Raw genomic sequence first — 14,737 nt, 5'->3', positions numbered from 1 at the left:
AAATAGAAGTCAAAGTAATTTTGAGTTCTCTAAAATGCATTTTTTTGGGGTTACTTTTTATTTGTCAAAGACATTTGAATATTTCCCTCTTTTATTGCAGGGATAATGTGATAAAGATCTTTCTATATATCATTAGTGATTCAGTTCAAACCTTCCAGGCAGGAACCTTGCTATTTCTGCCCACTTGTTCCCATAAAGTTGATGATAGTAAGTAAGAATTGCCTCCTCTTCTTTGGTCCATGCATCTTTCTTTATAGCTGGGTCTAAATGATTGTGCCACCTGAAAAATCGATTTGTGACTTCAGAATTTTGGAATTAATGTACTCTATATAAGAAGAAATACACCGATGGGGCACAACAATATGCTGAAAATGTTAGAATGTATGGATCTTGAAGCACATTCATCTGCTTAGAACCAATTAAATTATTTGCTTGTGACTTAGGTGATACTTTTGCACACTAATTAAGACAACTGGACGGCTTTGGTAATATTTAATCATTATACATATGCAATAGAGAATACTATCAGCATAAATCACCAACATAGATCTCCAAGCAGATGATATACAAAACCAAAAGGTCAATAGTGAAAAGGGTATTCCTTCCTGGCTGTTGTAATGCATTTACATGATAAAGAGTTCCCAAAATTGGAGCAAGCAAAAACATAAGAAACTACAAAAACAATCACACTTCTTAAAGCATGTCAAAATACCCTTAATGAGAACTCAGGAAGGTCTCAGAAGTCGACATTGTTAATAACAAGAAAGAAGAATGTACATAGAATGCCATAACGTTGGTGCCTTAACTAGATTTTACATACCTTTCTCGGCATTGCTTGCCTATGCGGCCTGGTAAGGCCTTTGCAATCATAGACCATCTCTTACAACCATACTTTTTAACTGACTCAACAATGCAGTCATCCTCCTGAAAGTAAACAAGCCACAATCACATTTAATGGTATCATAATCTTCGAGAACATAACAAGCAGTAAGGTTTGTTTTTACCTCCTTCGTCCAAGGTCCTTTGACAAGTTCAGGATTTAGAACCTTCTGCCAGCGATGCAAGCACTGGATATCTGTCCGTCCATGAAGATACTCAGCTGTATAAATTCAAAAGAAATCAAATCAACAACACTGAGAAAGGCAATGAGTAGTATGGCATTTTTACCCAATTTCTTGGTATGTTTTATCCAATTATTACACAAACTGGTGGAACAATAAAAAAAAATTAATCAAACATTCTACTGCAACAGAAAATGCCATGCTCACCTATTTTCTTCCAATTTCTTCCATTGAAGTTTTTCACAACAGTAGTTAAAAGATTGTCCTGTCCATCATTTAAGGAAAACCAAAAAGTAAGTTATGATGTGCTTACTGAGGTTAGAAAGCTTCAGCAGTGCAAATTCAAGATAACAAGAAAGAAAACAATTAAATCTAGAAAAGATGTAGGCAGTAATTTCTCAATTTCGAACTTATTGTATTCTTCCATTTTTGTTTTTCTTCTTATTTCCTACACTCTGAATGCTCTAAAAATGAAAATTTATTTCAAGAAACTTTATGAGAAACAGTAAGCTGGCCAATTTGAATCTGATGCTCGTCTACTTCCCCACTTATGCAAACTATATAAGCTGACCAAAGCAGAAACTTCAGTGACTAACCTCTTCCTCTGTCCATCCTCCCTTTGTTGATCGTCTGGTCGGACCAGTTATCCTCCTACAGAAAATAGCCCATATCACAGTTATCACAGTTCTATGCAGGAAAAAGAAAGTTGCCCACCAAAGAAAAGAATCTTTTGTAAGCCATATCAAGCAGCAATCAGGGGAGGGAAATCATCAAAGATTGGTTGACAGTGCAAAAAATGCCATCATCTACCAATAAGGGTGACTTGAAACAACTTAAATGTGCTACTGAAGAAGAAGACCAGAAGAAAAGACTGAAATAAGACATGAATATGGCCTATAGTTTTAAACATGCCTATGTTTTTTAGAAAGGGAATGAGCCCAAATTTTCATATTTTGATAAGTGGGCTCTCCTGATTTGAACTGTAGCTGAGCTTAAATAAGCAAGGTTAGTTAACTTTAGGTTTTATTTTATTTTTTCTAGTATACTTTGGAAGAAAATTTAACCACCGCACACAATGAAGTCGTAATGACTTAACCAAACATAACAAATATTAAAACCAGTAAGATCACCCCCTCACGTGGTTGGGTTTTCAATTTCCCAAACAGCCCCTACAGGTATTCATTGAGCTGAATCAAGTAAAACGAAGTTAATCCAAAAGCGATAACTACCTGAATCAATATTCTGATACTCCAGAACATTCTATTACAAATTTAGTGTATATCTTCACATAACCAGTGAGCCTGGATGAGGTTTATACTGAATAGCCAACAGCAAATTTATCATCTACTAACACAGGCCCTTTAAAATTTTAACTTATCAATCAAAAAGCTTAACCGATAAACTGTAACTTAAATTGGGAATCAAGGCAGATCAAAATGCTATAAACTAGGTTAGTTAACTTTTGGTTTTATTTTGTTTTTCCAGTACAGTTTAGGAAGAAAATTTAACCACTGCATGCAATGAAGTTGTGATGACATAACCAAACATAACAAATCTTAGAACTGGTAAGATTACCACCCACGAGGCTGGGTTTCAATTTCCCAAACAGCCCCTACAGGTATTCATTGGGCTGGATCAAGTACAATGAAGTTAGCAAAAAGTGGATAACTACCTGAATCAATATTCTGATACTCCAGAACATTCTATTATAAATTTGATATGAAATCTAAATGAATATCTTCACATAGCCACCCTGGATGAGTGAGGTTTATACTAAATAGCCAACAGCAAATTTATCATCTACAAACACAGGCCCTTTAAAATTTTAATTATCAATCAAAAAGCTTAAACATTTTCAATAAGGCCTGATAGACTGTAACTTAAATTGGGAATCGAGGCAGATCAAAATGCTATAAATTAGGTTAGTTAACTTTTGGTTTTATTTTGTTTTTCCAGTACACTTTAGTAAGAAAATTCAACCACTGCATGCAATGAAGTTGTGATGACGTAACCAAACATAACGAATCTTAAAAACGGTAAGATTACACCCACGTGGCTGGCTTTTCAATTTCCCAAACAGCCCCTACAGGTATTCATTGAGCTGAATCAAGTACAACGAAGTTAAGCGAACAGAAATAACTACCTGTATCAATATTCTGATACTCCAGAACATTCTATTATAAATTTGATATCAAAACTAAATGCATATCTTTACATAGCCACTTCAGAGCCAGGATGAGTGAGGTTTATACTAAATAGTCAATAACAAATTTATCATCTACAAACATAAGCCTTTTAAAATTTTAAATTATCAATCAAAAAGCTTAAACATTTTCAATAAGGCCTGACAGACTGTAAGTTAAACTGCGATCCAAGGCAGATCAAAATGCTATAAACTAGGTTAGTTAACTTTCAGTTTTATTTTATTTTTTCCAGTATACTTTAGGAAGAAAATTTAACAACTGCATGCAATGAAGTCGTAATAACGTAACCAAACATAACAAATCCTAAAACCGGTAAGATTACCACCCCTGGCTAGTTTTCAATTTCCCAAACAGGCCCTCCAGGTATTCGTTGAGCTGAATCAAGTACAGTGAAGTTGAAGTACAAAGTGATAACTGCTTGAATCAATATTCTGATACTCCAGAACATCCTATTATAAATTTGATATGGAATATAGATGTATCTTCACATAGCCAGTTCAGAGCCTGGATCAGTGAGGTTTATACTAAATAGCTAACAGAAAATTTTAACATCTACAAACACAAGCCCTTTAAAATTTTAAATTATCAATCAAGAAGCTTAAACATTTTCACTAAGGCCTAACAGACAGAAACTTAAATTGTGAACCCAGGCAGATCAAAATGGTATAAACCAGCAATTTATCACATCAAACAGAACTAAGAGAACACAGAAACCTCTATATTATAACAATTGACAATACAAGAATGCAAATATGATCAAGATGGCATACTTCTGAGCAGAGGCCGATCTCAGAGCAGCGGTATCAGAACTGCTCTCAGAAACCGAAGAATTGGAAACGAACTCAGCTTCCTTATTCAAATCCACATTACAGTCCTCCTCCTTAACTCCCGACATGATCGCGATCACCACCTCTCCTCCGAATCAGTCCTGCAAAAATAAAAAAACGGAGCAGAAGTCAGAACAAACGAAACCAAGTCAAATCCCAAAATCACTCACGAAATCCATCCCAATTTCAATACCCGTTGCAAAACTCCAAGCCTTCCTTCGTTTCCCGCAGTTTCTGAGCACCCAAACACCACTTAACGAAAGCAGTTTCTAGGGCTTATCTCAATGAATTGTCAAGCCTATGTAACCGCCAAAGAAATGAGTAGCGACAAGTGTTTGGTATTCATAAGAAAGTGAAACTGAACAGAGAAAAAAACTTTGTCTTTCTTTTTTTGGATTAGAGAATTAGGGTTTGAAGAGGTGTAGAGACATTGGGATCGACACGAAGTAGCGGGAAAGTGAGGAGAGAGAGAGAGAGCAACTGGCTTGTTGCGTTTTGATTTAAACGGCTCACACACAAAAGCTTTCTTTGGAAGCAATGAGAAGAGAAGAGACGGTCACGGTCGTCTTTTTACGCCGTTTATTCTACCGTTACAATTTCTTTCTTTTCCGGCGAAGTTTGTTTTTTCTGCCCGCTGCCTTATAATAAACTTCAGTGCCATTTATTTTTAGAGTTGAATTTTAATAATTTTAATTTTAGATATTTTAATTTAACCTTTATGTGTAAATATAAATAATATTTCTACAATAGCTTATATTCAAATTTGAATCAAATTATTCCAATAAAAAAATAAATAGGGAAAAGTGTGTTTTGATTCACTAATATTAAAATATATAAAAAACCCTCAAATTTTTTAAATCAATATTATTTTCATCTATTTAAAAATAATTTAAAATATATACATTTTTTAACGAATCATCTAATTATTCCCCGAAACATCTATTTGACTTGTCATATCATCAACATCATTTAACAATTACACTCTTTCACATATATTTCCCTTCCTTTTAAATATTTATTCACTCTCCAAGTAGTTTTTTTTTTTTTTTTTTTCTTATCTTCATCAACAAGCATTCCATAGGAAAAATGGCATCGCCTTAATGAAAAAAAAATATTTAAAAAGACCGTGGAAAAAACCATAAGTCTTATTTTCAACAAAACTCAAACTTATTTATAATAAGTTTCCCTACTTTTAATATTCACACTCTTCAATGGGTTGTTTGTTTACATAGAAAAAAAAAAGTCTTAGTTTTTTATACGAAATATTTATTTCTAGATGAAAAAAAAAATCTCTAATAATAATAATAAATGGAAAATATATATGAGTTTAATTGTCAATTGATATTGATGACATGACAAGTCAAATGAACATTTTGGGGAATAATTGAATGACTCATGTATATATTTCAAATTATTTTTAAATAAATAAAGATTATATTGATTTAAAAAAATTGAGGTTTTTTTCTATATATTTTCATATCAGTGAATTAAAACCAACTTTTCCCAAATAAATACCATCAATGTTGTAACACCTTCTATTTTTTTAAGTTTATTTTTCAATAAAAATAATATTTTAAAAAAATTATGTGTAATTTTACTATGAAAAAATTTTAAAATAAAATATGTTGAAATGTATACCTTTTTAATTATTGAATTTTATATTAAGGAAATCAAATAAAAAAATAAACTTAAAATAGTAAATAAAAATAATTTACAATTTATAATTTTTTTTAATTTTAAAATTTTTTGTTTTCTATTCCTTTTTATTTTATTTTTTTTATGTTTCCAAAAGCTTGTTTAGCTATGTAATTTAAAAATGTTTTTTTTTTTAAATAACATAAACCTATTTTAATTTTTTTTTTTCAACATTATTCGACCATTATTCTTTGGAAACAATTTTTAAAAATAAAGTGAAATAAAAAATGTTTTTTTCACCTATTTTTAAAATAAAAAAGGAAAACATGGGTCCATTAATTTATAAACAAGTTTTATAAAATATGACCAAATGACTCCTAAATTTCTTAGAAATCAAACATAACATTAACGTAATTTTGCTTTTTGAGTGTTAGTAAGGATTTAATAGCGTAAGATAAGTCATGAATTTGAAAAAGAAAATAAATTTTTAAAATGTCGTTTGTAAATTATTAACAATAAAAGAGAAAATTAAAATAAAAAAATAAAAAAGAAAGGAACAAGGACGTGAATTTATTGACTTTTTGGGGTGACTAAAGCTTAATGAGAAAATGAAAAGAGCAAAAAGGCAAGAGTCATTTTGGAAATATTTTAATACTAATAAAGGTATCATTTGGTTATTATGTTTCGTTTAAAGATAAAAACAATGGATGACCTTCCATTATTTTTAGTCTTATTTTTTATTTTCAAAACATAGAAAACAAAAACATGTTTAACAATTGGAATATTTTTCAATATTCATGGGAAAACACATCAATATTGGACATGGGTAATCAATGAATGTGGATTTTCCATTTTAATATTTTGGAAATTAAAAAATTAATTTATTATTATTATTTCAAAATTTGCTATGTAATTTTAAAAAATATAAAAGAAAACATTTTTCAAATGTGAAGTCCATTGATTTTTTTGTTTAGCTTATTAAGGAAAATACGAAAAATAAATAAATAAATAAAATTAAAATTTATATATTTTAAAATTATTTAATATAGAAGAACAATAAGTGAAATGAGTTAAAAAAAAGTGTGTAAACAATAATTTATAACTTTCAGAATATTTTTAGTTATAAAAAACAATGAGAAGAAAAAAAATTAAGGAAAATAATTATCTCACATAAAAGAAAATTAAATATAATTAAAAAATATTAAAAATTTATATATTTTTAAATTATTTAATTTTTATATAAATAAAGATATATTTAAACATAATTTATTAACTTTAAATTCATTTTTTATTTTTTTCTCTATTTTCTTTCTTTGGTACTTTTACTAAAATTTTCTAAAAACCAAAAAGAAGGTAATTTTTTTTTCCACATTTTCTTCCCTGATATAATATATGGAATAAAAAAATACTATTATTAAATTAATATTATGAAAATAAACGATAATTAATAGAATAATACAATAAATGGAATCGATAAAGATTAGTATGGACATTAAAGGGAAAGGATTAGAGGGAAATAATCAATGTCATAAATAAATGACTAATCATTTTCATCTATGTAAATAGATGAAACAAGAAAAATACACATTAGGTGAATTATGGAAATATTAAGAAAAATAAAAAAGAAAAAGTAAGCAATAACTTAAAATCTCTTGCTTAGTTTAGGATTTGCCGTGACAAATAAGTTATTAATTACTCAAACTCAACATGATTTTTGCAGATTTTGGTTAAATAAAATTGTTTTTCGATTTAATTCATGTTGATCTATGTGTGTAACATCAATTTGACTTAAATTTACACGTCTGGATTCATTATATTAACTCAATAATTATTTGCGTTACATTTGGATTGACTTATTTAACCAAGTACCTAAGTTGTGAAATGATATAAATATGATCTATCAATACAAATTGTCGGTCTTAATGTTTGGTTTAGAAAAGTACAAAAAAAAGAAAAAAAAATAATAAAAATGATTTATCTCATATTTGGTTTATTATTAAAAATATGAAGCAAAATTAAATATAATTAAAATTAAATAAAATTTTATGTATTTTCAAATTATTTAATCTTTATATTGATTAAGAAAAATAAGTAACATGAGGATGAAATAACACATAAAAATAATTTATTAACTTTAAATTTATTTTTTTTAGTTTTTTCACTTTTTTATTTTATTTTAGTTTTTCTTTCCCTCTTCTTTGGCTTTTATTTTTACTCAAAATTTTTGAAACCAAATATAACCTTAATATTTAAATATGCAAAGAAAAATAAGAAATATTAGCTTGAAAAAGTGTGTAAAAATAATTTATTGATTTTAAGATTATGTTTGAGTCTTACCAAGTGTTAGAAATATTAGACTAATCCAACCTATGGTAATCACCCTAGAGGGGGGGTGAATAGGGTGATAGTCTCTTTTTGCAAATTTAAACTAAGTGAATGTAAGAGATAATTATATGCAAGTATATATAATAAACAATATAAAAACAATTGCATATAAATTAAAAGAGTAGGGAAGAGAGAATGCAAACACAAGATTTATAGTGGTTCGGCGCAACCCGGCCTACATCCACTCTCCTCTAGCTTCAATCCCAAGCTTGAGGTTCCACTAATTCAAGGCTTCCAAACCAAGCCTTCAAGCAATACAATTGGATTATGATTCCAATCCACCCTCTTGGACTTTTGGCTCCAAACACCCTTTACACTTCTCAAGAGATACCACACTCTTGGAAAACTTCCTCTCAAAGATTTACAATTACAAGATCTCACAAAATCCTAGTACAAAAGCTTTAAGCTCAAATGATACAAGAAACTAGGATTGAATGGTGCACTAATGATATGCAAGTTTTGGAACAATGGTGCATTCAAAACACTTCTTCAAAGGCTCAAATATATTCAAGAAAGGTTTTGGAAAGTTAAGCTCCTGAAACAATGAAGATTGTAGCCTTTTTATAGAAGAAAAAAGTCAAACTAGCCATTTGGGGTTCGACAGGTCGAGCTGGGGGTCGACCGATTGACTAGCCGTTAGCATTTAATGCTTGGCAGGTGACCGTTGGGCCTCGACCTGGCCTTGACCGGACCTTGATCGGACCTCGACCGGACGAGGTTCAACCTTGACCGATTGAACAATCGTTTTGGAAGAAAGAGAAAAATTTTGCATTTTTCGAACGGTCGACCGGTTACTGTTCATACCCCTCAACCGGTTGAGCTAGGGGTCAACCAGTTACTATTCATCCGGTTTAACCGGTTGAGCCATTTTTGGCTCAACACCCAACTTTTTCAACTTAAAACCTTTAAAACAAGTTTGGAAAATATTTGACACAAGGTTTTAATTGAAAACATGAAATCATCCAATTTTAAAAGGATTTAAAATGAATTAATTCTTGGATGATTTTGGTACATAAGTAAAGAATGTAATGCATGAAAAAACCAAGTGCACCAACAACCTTACAAAGAGATCTTATGAAGCTTGGGTCTTGAAAAGCACTTCTCTTTGAGGTGGTCTTTTTCTTCATGATTTCTCTTTGGCTTGATATGTCTTTGTAATTGCCACTTTGGAAATCATCTTGCCTAATCACATTTAAAATATAATCATTAGTTCTAAACAATGTTTTATTATTATCAAAACCGAGATTAACCAAACCTTGGTTTCACACCAAGTACTAAAAAAATAAAAATAAAAATGTTATACTAAATGATTTTTTTTAGCTATATTTTGTTCTAAAAAATTATGGAGGAAAGAAAAAAACTTAAGGAATTGTTTTTTTTTTTTTTTCATGTTTGGTTTCACTGTGGAATATATGAGAGAAAATCAAATGTAATTAAAATTAATTTGAAATTCTTGTATTTTAAACTTAATTAATTTTTATATAATGAAAAAAAAAATAAGTGAAATGAGTTCAAAGAGCATAGAAAAATAATTTATTGAATTTAAATATATTTTTTATTTTCATTTATTTTTTCATTCTGTTTACTTTTCCTCTATATTTTTTTCCCATTGTATTTTCCCTCAAATTTTATAAGAATTAAACATAGCCTTCATGTTTGATTTAACAAAAAAAAATACAAAGAAAATTGAAATTAATAAAACTTATTTATTTTCAAATTATTAAATCTTTATATAAAAAAGGGAAAAAAAAAAAAAAGGTCCAATGAGTTTATAAAAGGATGCAAAAATAATTTGTTAACTTTAAACCTATTTTTTATTTTTCATCACTTTTCCTTTCCTTCTACATTCAATTTGTTCTTTCAAAATTTTCACGAACCAACCTTTGGTTAGTGAAAAATACTAGGAAATGGGAAATAAAAAAGTTGGAAAGAATTTGTCATTTGATTTACAATGAAAAATATAAAGAGAAATAAAAAATAATAAAATTTATTTAGATACTTTTATATTTTAAAATTCTTTATTCTTGAAAGGGGAAAAAAATTAGGCCATGTTACATTGTAGGAAATTGAAAACATTGATCTTGTCCCATTTTTCAATTAAAGAAAAAAAAAAAGATAAAAAAGGGCAAAAGTTCAATTAGCCTTCTAAAGCCCAATTACCGACCCAATGAAGTTCAGGAGAAATTGTCTCCTGGGCTCGTGGCTCAAGCCCATTATTCTTCCATTCGAAAACGACAGTGCATAGAGTTGGTTCCCCATAGGATGTGGAAAAACCATATGAAAAGTAGTTTTAATGCTACAAAAATTTATTTGCCTGTCATTGAATGATTTAAATAAACTTTTTTTTTTTCAAATTTATTGTTATAAACAATTTTTTTTAAATATTTACAGATCAAATAAAAATTAAATCATCTCTAATTTTTGAAAAGTGACATACATAATTCAATTGAGATTTTTTTTTTCCACTAGAAACAAACATCCTTAGAAATATTGAACAACAAAAAAATAAAATTTTTAAAAATTTAAAATAAAATAATTAAAATTTAAATATAAATAAAACAAAAAAAATTAAAAATTTTAAAAAATAAAATATTGACTCACATTGGATTTTAGTTCTTTTGGACTAGTGTATTTTATGAGAAGTGAAAAACAAAATTTAATTTTTTACTTTTTTACATTTTTTTTAGTTTTAATTTAATTTTTAACTTTTAAAATAATTTTTTAATCAATTTTATTAAAAAATATAAGAAGATGAGGTGATTTATATAATATAAAATATAAAATTATTATTAATTAAAGGATTAAAAATAATTTTATTTATTACTTGAGGATATTAAAAAAAATTCACAATAATTTATATCTTATATTATATAATAAAAAATTATAATGTATATACTTTTATTAACTTCAAATAATAAATTAAATTTTTTATAATTGTATTTAATATTATAAAATAAAAGAATCATTTTAAAAAATAATTGTCCGATATATGAAAAATTGCATGGACAAAGATAAAACGTTCTTTTTCCCGTATATTTTCGGAGTAAAATCCCACTTTTCCCGGGTTATCGCGTACGTGGAATGAAAGGATGGGAATTCTTGAATAGTTGACTAGTTCGGCCTTCATCCATGAATCCATCTAGAAACAGTGGGCTTCAAGGTGCATTCCTTAGCCCATTGGGCCTGACACGACCGCCCGTATGCCCTGTGCAGCCCCGTTAGCTGACTTGCTTGCGTCTATGGAATGACGTCAAGCACGAGGGCACAAAGATATATGACGCCATTCCTTGGAATTTAATAAAAGCTGTTTCCCACTTCTCCGCCGCCCCCACCCCTACCCATTTTCTCATAAACCACCATCACCACTACAAAGCCTGTCTTCCTCAAAATGGGCCTTTTCAAAAGCCTCTCCATTTCCTCACCCTAAAGAGTTTGCCTTCTTTTTCTTTTTTTTTTCTGTCCCTATTTAATATATATAATTATGTAGATTTTCTATTTTGTATTTCATAGTACATAATTTTGATAATATTTAATGTCTTTTGCTTGATTCCCTGCATAGCACGTGGGTAGGATTTTTTTTGGCTTTTAAATCTGCTTGCATCTTCAATCTAGCCTTCATGATTTCATTGAACTGAAGTGGATAGGACCGGCTTGAGTTATTCGTAATGGTGCTGTTTGGCCTTGCTGCACATCTGATCTACGACTATCCTATACTATACTCAGTGAGCACTAAACTTACTAACAAAGATGAAAATATCGGTAATTATGGATATATCGGTACTTCGATTTTACCATATATCAACGGATATTTTGAAAAAAAATATCGATAAATCTAAAATTGATCAAAATTTATAAAAATAAAAAAAAATTCATAAAAATGTAATTAAAAGTATATTGATATTTTTAAATTATTTTATTAAATAATTTGATATATGTATAATATGATTTATCATATTTGATAATAATATCGTATGCATCGATAAAAATATGAATTTTATAAATGTATATTTATTATTAAATTACATCTAATATTATGATATTTGATTGTAATATGTCTAATTTTAAAATATATATTAATATTAAAATTATGATTCATTTAATTCAATTGTATTAAATAATATAAAATAAGTTATGATATATGTATAATTTTTTAATATTTAATTAATTATTAATGATATTAAAAACATTATAAAGAAAATTATATAATTTTTATATTTTTGGTAATCAATTAAAAGAAATTTTTGCATTTAATTATCAAATAATTATAATTAATTTGCTCTATAAAATATTCTTTTAATATTTTCTTTAGATAATAAGTTTAACTATATATATGTATAATGCATATGATATAATAAAGGTGAGTTTGCCATAACCAAAATCAAATTAAATAATTCATGAGCAAAATCCATATCAAATATCAATCAATCCAACAAATTTTACCAACAACAAAAATAGCTTAAATTCCATATTAATTAATAAACTCAAAACATGACAAATCAAAATAAATTCAATCAAACCTAAATTCAATATTTTTAATTCAAGCCTAATTTAACACTCGAATCCAAAATCCAATAATCACCAAATCCAAATAAAATATAAACTAACAAACCCAAATTTATGAATACAAATCAAAATACAAGGTACAAAATGATATCCAGATTATCTAAGCTTACAAATAATGTCCCGATCAAGTAAATGCAAACATGAAAATAATAAAAATTAGTCCAAACCAACAATCTCAATAATCAAGAACAAATTATTGTAGTAATTAAACAGAAACAATAAAAATGAAAGGAAATAAAATTACCGGGAACCCATTGAAGTAATTAAACAGAAATAATAAAAATAAAAGAAAATAAATTTACCCAAATTTGAAGTACATTGCTGAAGGGTTGATAGAGGAGAATGAAAATAAAAATAAAAATAAAATTAAAATTAAAAAGAAAGAAGATGAGAAGGAAAGAAAGAGAAAATGGTGAGATGGGAGACAGGTGGAAAGGGAGAAAGAGAGGGGAAAGGGGGGTCGCCGGTCGGCTAGTTACCGCCGCAGCAGATCACTGACGGTGACTGACCGGCCGTGTTGCCGATAGTGAGGGTTGAGTGAGTGTGGTGAGGGAAAAATGAAGAAGAAAACAACACAGAGGAAGATAAAAAAAAACAAAGAAAAAAACGAAAAGGAAAGAAGAAAGGTGGGGCATGTTCTCAGGAAGTGGGTCGGGGGGAGAAGAAGAAGGGGAGAAAAAAAAGAAAAAAAAAAGAAAAAAGAAAAAAAAAAAAAAAAAAAAAAAAAGAAAAGAAAAGAAGAGGAAGAAAGAAAATGAAAGAAAAAAGGAAGATTTTTAAAATTCAAATTTCTAACCGGACTCTTCTATTAAAAAATATTAAAAATTGTTTGAAGCATATTTTAAAAAATAATCTTTGGAGAGTAGATTTCAAAAATATTTCCAAATATTTTGATTTATATTTTTTAATTCAAAATATTTTGTTCAACTTTTAAATATAAAACCAATTAAAAAATATCCTCAACACATATTATTTAATCATAAAAATTCTCATAATTTTTTTACTCTTCAAATACTTTCCAACAAAGATCAAAAGTCACATGCAAGTGTAAATACAATAAGATTCTTCCAACAAATTTCAAATGCAAGTGACATACATATGTATCAACACTCCCCCAACATAATTCACAAGAACAATTTCTGAATAACACAAATTTCAATTTCTACTAAATATTTATATCAAAATAAATACAAAAAAAAAATTCAAGATATCCAAAGGTGATCACACTTATTCTATCTCATTGTTCTTCCATTCAACTTATATCCACAAGTATAAAATGAAAACTAAAATTGAAAATAAATCAAAAAGTATAATAAAAAAAAGATAGATAATGATATCTGAATTTATGTGGAAAACATTCAAAGAGATAAAAAAAAGCATGTCTCACTCCTTGTGGGTGTGGGTAGTGGCAACACCACTTTGTACCTCTTTCCAGCCAAGCCACTCCTTGTGCACCTTAAGTCATGTCTCACTCCCAATAGTTTAATATTTGGGACATTCCCACAAACAATTTCAAAAATGCATGTGATCGTCTTGCTATATGTGGGTGTATATATATATATATTTAATTGTTGAGAGGGAAAATCCACCTAATACATTTCCAATTTGGAGACATGGAGAGAGATGTTAACCAAAATATTGAAAATGATGTTTCAAAGCTTGACTTTTCCCAAAAAAAAAAAAGAGTATGGTCATGCTTGCTTTAAAATATTAGGGTTTAAAGTTTGGAATCAATTTATGTATGTTAGGGTTGAAGATTTAGAACTGATATTTAAAGTACTTTTTTTTATTATTTTGAAAATAAAAATTTGACAAAATATAACATGATTCAGGACTTAGTAAAAGTGTTTCTTTCAATATTAGAATAATAATGTTATGACTTTAAGGTTCAAATATTTACTTCCGATGTTTTCTTTTAATATGATTTTATTTCAGATTTTAAGACGAAACTTGCGATATTATTAATTTTAATTAATTTTTTATTCAAGAAAGGCGATATTATATTATTTATGTCTAGCAATTATATCGAATAAATGAATATTTAAATAAAATTACAAAACAT

At 28.2% G+C, this 14,737-nt stretch overlaps 1 protein-coding gene across 3 annotated transcripts in view; it reads right to left on the bottom strand.

The window, feature by feature from the left end:
* Positions 1 to 14,737, bottom strand: part of LOC117932021 — a 36,561-nt gene that overhangs the window by 3,088 nt on the left and 18,736 nt on the right. For 2 of the 3 annotated variants that reach the window (XM_034853077.1, XM_034853073.1), the window contains exons 1-7: positions 4,286 to 4,584; positions 4,036 to 4,193; positions 1,658 to 1,712; positions 1,269 to 1,326; positions 1,005 to 1,099; positions 821 to 924; positions 152 to 280 (exon numbers count right to left, since the gene is read on the bottom strand). In XM_034853077.1, the coding sequence (XP_034708968.1) occupies positions 152 to 280; positions 821 to 924; positions 1,005 to 1,099; positions 1,269 to 1,326; positions 1,658 to 1,712; positions 4,036 to 4,160 (566 nt within the window). In that variant the 5' untranslated portion in view covers positions 4,161 to 4,193; positions 4,286 to 4,584. Of the gene's footprint in view, positions 1 to 151; positions 281 to 820; positions 925 to 1,004; positions 1,100 to 1,268; positions 1,327 to 1,657; positions 1,713 to 4,035; positions 4,194 to 4,285; positions 4,585 to 14,737 lie in introns of those variants that run through there. The other variant, XM_034853082.1, reaches the window with a different exon arrangement.

Source organism: Vitis riparia, chromosome 2 (assembly GCF_004353265.1).
Source record: "Vitis riparia cultivar Riparia Gloire de Montpellier isolate 1030 chromosome 2, EGFV_Vit.rip_1.0, whole genome shotgun sequence".
NCBI classification, from domain to species: Eukaryota; Viridiplantae; Streptophyta; class Magnoliopsida; order Vitales; family Vitaceae; genus Vitis; species Vitis riparia.
Note: the sequence above shows the minus strand (reverse complement) of the source record. Positions and strands in the feature narration are given on the sequence as shown.